The 5,837-nt window shown below is 40.2% G+C and overlaps 1 protein-coding gene across 1 annotated transcript in view; it reads left to right on the forward strand.

Annotated features, from left to right (window-relative positions):
* ECHDC3 (enoyl CoA hydratase domain containing 3) overlaps positions 1-5,507 on the forward strand; it is a gene marked incomplete at its 5' end in the record, with an annotated part of 8,375 nt that extends 2,868 nt beyond the window's left edge. Inside the window, 2 exons of the mRNA XM_010291270.1 lie at positions 3,281-3,481; positions 5,003-5,507. Of these exons, the coding sequence (XP_010289572.1) occupies positions 3,281-3,481; positions 5,003-5,332 (531 nt within the window). The remainder of the gene's footprint in view (positions 1-3,280; positions 3,482-5,002) is intronic.
* Positions 5,508-5,837: the final 330 nt, after the last annotated feature.

Below are 5,837 nucleotides of genomic sequence, written 5' to 3' on the forward strand. Positions count from 1 at the left end.
CTTGGCACTGGTGAGGCCACACCTCAAATACTGTGTTCAGTTTTGGGCCCCTCACTACTGGAGTGTGTCCAAAGAAGGATAACGAAGCTGGTGAGGGGTCTGGAGCACAAGTCTTAGGAGGAACAGCTGAGGGAACTGGGGTTGTTCAGTCTGGAGAAGAGGAGGTTGAGGGAAGACCTTATTGCTCTCTACAACTACCTGAAAGGGGGTTGTGGCAACGAGGGTGTTCTCGTCTCCCAAGTAACCAGCAATAGGACAAGAGGAAATGGCCTCAAGTTGCGCCAGGGGAGGTTTAGACTGGATATTAGGAAAAAATTCTTTACTGAGAGAGTGGTCAAGCATTGGAACAGGCTGCCCAGGGAGGTGGTAGAGTCACCATCACTGGAAATATTAAAGAAACATGTGGATGTGTCACTTCAGGACATGGTTCCGTGGACATGGTGGTGTTGGGTTGGTGGTTGTACTTGATGATCTAAAGGTCTTTTCCAGCCTTAATGATTCTGTGATTCTGTAATGTCTTTCCTAGAAACCTAGCGATAACCACCTTCAAATGCTTTGTGATCAAACGTTCTTTCCCAGCATATAGTGTATAACTCAAGACCAGCTTAAACGTCAAGTAGACAATGTGAAAGTAAGGTCTGACTGCTGGTTGCCCAGTCAGCAGACCATACAAGTTCTTGTTACAAAGGCACAGAACTGGAGGTTAAAGTGAATCCTGGAGCCTTTGGAGAGAATGGCAAAAGCCCCTTTGATTGTAACGGCACTAGAATTTGACCCCTAATCCTGCTCAGTGTGACCACAGAAAGTAATTTGAAACCTTGTGTTCTAGTTCCTCCAGTAATAATGATCTCTGTACACATTGTTAAGCCCATATTTAACAAAAACCAGGTGTGAAAGTTACCACTGTAGCGCCTTCAATGTAATATGAAGCAGTCATCCTGACAGCTTTGCCTGGATTTCATCTTGGCATGCTGATCACAGAGAGGTAAGCACAAATATGACTGAATGGCAGGTTAGTCTCTTCATCAGAAAGGAGCCAAGTTCCAATAGTTTAGGAGCCAATAGGTGAGTATTTTGCAGTTGCAGGGCAGAATACCAATGTTGTCCGTGGAAAACCAAACCGTGCAGCTTCCAGGTCACAGAATAGGAAGGAGCAAGCAGAAAAAGTGTGAAACTTACTGCGTAGAGCAGGGAATCAAGAGGTGGTGAATTTCTCACTTCAAGTACCAGAAGAATGTAAATTCTCTTGTAGGTATATCTAGCATTGTGGCTATATTCAGGATTAATGACTTTGATTAATTGGGTACAATAAATAGGGACTAACTGCATTTATTAGTCCGAGAGCAGAGCACTCCATCCTTGCTCCAGCTGAGTAGTTTACATTGTACCAAGGAATTGTTTAGTATAGTATCGTTACAAGAAACTGGGCTTTGATTAATAAAGAGAAATAGCAAAAAATAACAGAATGTCAGCATTTAGAGTTAAAAACAAGCCTAGCTTTCTTTGTGAGAATGGTGCCCTACTGTACAGTAAGTTTAGTAAGGTAGCATTATTATGAATAAAAAATGGTAATACCAATTTCAGATGAATATTCCTGAGACCATGAAATTCAGAGATAGGGAGATGCTCAAAACCCAACTGGACACAGTCCTGGGCAACCTGCTGTACTCCAGCCTGCTTGAGTAGGGGGACTGGACTCGATCTCAAAAGGTCACTACCAACCTAAATGCTTCTGTGAAATTGGCAATGTAAGTTCAGGAAGAAATTAAATATAAGAGAGGAAATGACTCTTGAAGTGATCCTTTTTCTGATGTTCATGGTAGTGACGAGTGTTTTAAACTCTCTACCTGAGTATCCTAAAGGGATTTAAGTTGCTCATAAATCACAACTCACCATTATCCCCATGGAGGAAGAAGGTCTTACTGTTAAATAATAATGTCACTTTACAGGTAAACAGAAATAGTGAAATTAATTTAGGCTTATTTAGGATCCTAACTAATATCTAAATTTTAGTTGTCTGGTAGAATAATTGACTTTTGGGGGTTTTTTGGTCAATAGAGAGAGAAAGGTACTTTTCAGGGCTTCCAAAATGGGATCGTGTCTTCCTAAATTTCAACACTTCAGTAGAATGGATTCTAACCTAAATGACATGCCTACAGCATTGTGGACTAGGGGGTCCAGGGCATTGGCCAGGTTTTCAGGAACCTCGGCTCCTACATCTGCCTGTGGCTGGTAATCCTAAGATCACCTCAGCTGCTACACCTCTGTTTCCCCATTCATACAACAGTGTTAATAATACTATAAATTGCAGTATCTGAGAACTAAGTATTTGCCACATACAAGTTTGAGACAGCTGAGAATATCACTTCTCCAGAGGCTTTTCAAATGCAAAACAGTAAGTACCAGGGGTTTTTTTTAGAGAAGCAGTTGACTTTGAATTTTTAAAACCACAAGAGTATTCTGTAGTTGGTTGTCTGCACATGTGCACGTGTTGTTATTCTTTTGTTGTCTGCTTCTCAAGATCCACTGAAAAATTGTGTTTAGACAAAGATGGAACGGAGACAAAACTGATCAAATTCAAAACTGGATGTAGGTAATTTTACCTACGCAATGTAAAATTTGCTAGGCTGTGTTTACTGGAGAAATTGAAGTAGCAAATGAAAATTTTTTATCTTGCTACACTGTGCTAATATGAGATTTCATTTTTCTTTTATCCAGATAATGACTGTAATAATTTAACTAGCGTTTTCTATCTTCAGGCATTAAAATTAGGTGAGTTTGTTGATTCCCACTGTATGGAAGGAGAACCTGAGTTAGAAAAGTTAAGACAAATTCATCTTTCTTAACTTTAGCTGTCTGAAGTTAGATGTCCAGCCTTCAAGAATTATCTGAGAGAGAGAGAATGAGAGAGTGAGTGTGCTTTCCACAAGCAGGAAAAATTGTTTCCTGGCAGGTTAAGTCTCTCCCTGGAATACAGAGTAAGCCTAGAAAGACATCCAATGGTTGTGTTTGGGTGAGATCATCCCAGGCTCGAGATCATGCAGAAACCAGAGATAGGCTGGTTTAATTTCTTGGGACAGACACTCCTGTTAAGTCACTTTTCCATTACGGATCTTGTGCATTAAAACAGGTTTTGCAGAGAGCTTACTTCTTTATTACTAAACTCCAATTAATAAAGCTGAAAAATGCACACATCGGGTGTGTGAAGCAATCGCAAGTTTTAGAACAGCCACTGCTTAAACTTGGGGGACTAACTGACCACTTCCTTTTGTGCCTGCAGGTTATGACTTTAATCCAGAAACTTCCAGTACCAGTGATTGCCAAAGTAAATGGCTTGGCTACAGCAGCAGGCTGTCAGCTTGTGGCAAGCTGTGACATTGCAGTGGCAAGCGAGAAATCTCAATTTGCTACTCCTGGAGTAAACATTGGACTGTTTTGCTCCACACCAGCTGTGGCCTTGGGCAGATCTCTTCCAAGAAAGGTAAGCTTCCTTCCCAGATACTCTGTGTAATTTTGCAAGAAGTAGGTTCCCTTGTTAGGATTTTTAGTTCCATTGTCTAAACTTTATTTTCCTGCAGTACAACATTCAAAATACTTCATTGCAAAAGACATCTTCATAACTCTTTGGACTGGGAAAAATAATAAAGGGATGAACTCTCTTTATGGAAAGCAGCTTCCTACTGATGCGATTCCAACCAGCATGAATTCATACCAGCAGCACGCTAGCTCAGCAATCCCTTTCCTTTCCAACAGATAGCTCTGTGCATTAGACAGCGATGTTCTCCCCTGATGAGGACACCCCTGCAAGCTCAGGATATCAGTCCCACCAAGATATCAGTTCTTGCCAGGCGATGACATTTCACTGCCAGCATGATCTGCCTGGGTGTAGATCAAGATGCTTTAAATAGCATCTAAAACCCTCCTATACTTTCTTCCTGCCTTATTTCCTACTGATTGTGACTACACATCTCTCATTGCATAAACAATAGTATGATCTGTAAAGCTTCCATAAACTGAGAAAAGAAGTTTTAAGTTCTGATCCAGTTAGATTCATGCGGACAGACTCTCCAAGCCCAGCAGGGCTCTGCTGAGATGCAGTGACTTAACTGCACAAGTCCAGTTGCTGGATAAGAGCTTCAACTTTCAGTTTCCCATCTGTAAGGCCATCCTGTTCAAATATGGTCTGTGTGGTTTTTTTCCAAGCGTGCTATAGTGTACAGTTGTAACTGTTTCTGAATTAGTATTTCTGGGGTTTATGGTTACCTTTTTAAAATGTGTGGGATTTATTTTTCTCTGTGCCACTTTTAAAAGTAGCAAGAGCATTCCGTACAGTTCTCAGGATTACTGAGTTTACCTTTTATATAAAGAAATGTTGCCATTGTTTGTAGTTAGCAGAGCAAAGATACTAATGAGGATAATCAGCTCTTACGATTCCAGGCATTGGACAGTTGCATCAGGAGTCATGAAAAAAAATTCTTATTGATACATAACATTGAGTAGTCACTGCATATTTGGGAAATTTTTTTATTTGAAACCTCAAGTACAAGATGCTGGAAGCAGCAGGAGGCTGAAGTAGATGCAGCCATAAGAGAGGCATATTTAAAAACACCGCAACCAAACTTAAAACTGAGGCAGGTATTTTCAAACTGCATATCGATGTAGTAAATCTTTATTTATTATGTCATTTGGTATTGCGGACCATCCACATCTCTCTTAAGTCGTGCTGCAATCACTAGAGATTGTGGGCTTTTGAAAAGAAATCCAGAGGTGTCAGCCTAGGACAAATGGAATCAGTGGGCAGGTTTGAAAACAGGACAGCTTTACTCCTTCTCTTTGCTGAAACCTCTTAACACTTCCTTGGCAGTTTAAGAGGCCAAAAGATTTAAATCTTACATTTGTCAAAAGAGTAACTTGTACTTGAAGGAGGACGCTGAAATTCCTCAAACAAACCAAAGCAATAAGGCAGTTGAATTGACTTAATACAGTATTTTTTTCTGTTCAGGTGGCATTAGAGATGCTTTTCACGGGTGAACCTCTTTCTGCCCAAGAAGCATTAATGCACGGGCTTGTCAGCAAGGTGGTACCAGAAGACAAGCTGGAAGAAGAGACCATGAAAATCTCTCACAAGATATGCGAAAGCAGCAAATCCATCCTGGCATTGGGGAAAGCCACCTTTTACAGACAGATGTCACAGGACCTCGATACTGCTTACAGAATGACTACTCAGGTCATGGTAGACAATTTGACTTTGAGAGATGGGCAGGAAGGTATTGAAGCTTTTATTCAGAAACGTAAGCCTGTCTGGTCACACTCTCAGGATGAGAAGAAATGAATCTTGCTTCTAAGCTAACCTTAGCTATGCTTCATGATTCGTCACACAGTTGCCTTTGGGAACTATTTTTGTCCTTACTGAAAGTTAAGTTTCTCTTCTTACATATGCCAAAGACACAATAAATTTATCCTAAGTATATAATAAATATTAAGACATATCAAAACAATTTTTTTTCCAGCAATTAATTTAATCTGTAGTTTTAGAAGGAACTCTGTGCTGCAAAATCAGTTGAATATGTCCCAGGTTACTTAGGGAATCACAGGGACTGGGAGAGAGCTCAGATCACCCTGTTCAGTACCTGTCCCCATAGTTCTGGATGAGAATTTCCATTTAGTGATAGATAGATAGATAGATAGATAGATAGATAGATAGATAGATAGATAGATAGATAATAAGATAGATAGATAGATAATAGAGAATTAAAGGGCTTAGACACGTTCTAGAGATGATGGTAGTACACATCCTAATGGATTCCAATGCTGTTTATATGTTACAGACAAAAGCC

This window comes from Phaethon lepturus, unplaced genomic scaffold (genome assembly GCF_000687285.1).
Source record: "Phaethon lepturus isolate BGI_N335 unplaced genomic scaffold, ASM68728v1 scaffold9857, whole genome shotgun sequence".
Lineage (NCBI taxonomy): Eukaryota > Metazoa > Chordata > Aves > Phaethontiformes > Phaethontidae > Phaethon > Phaethon lepturus.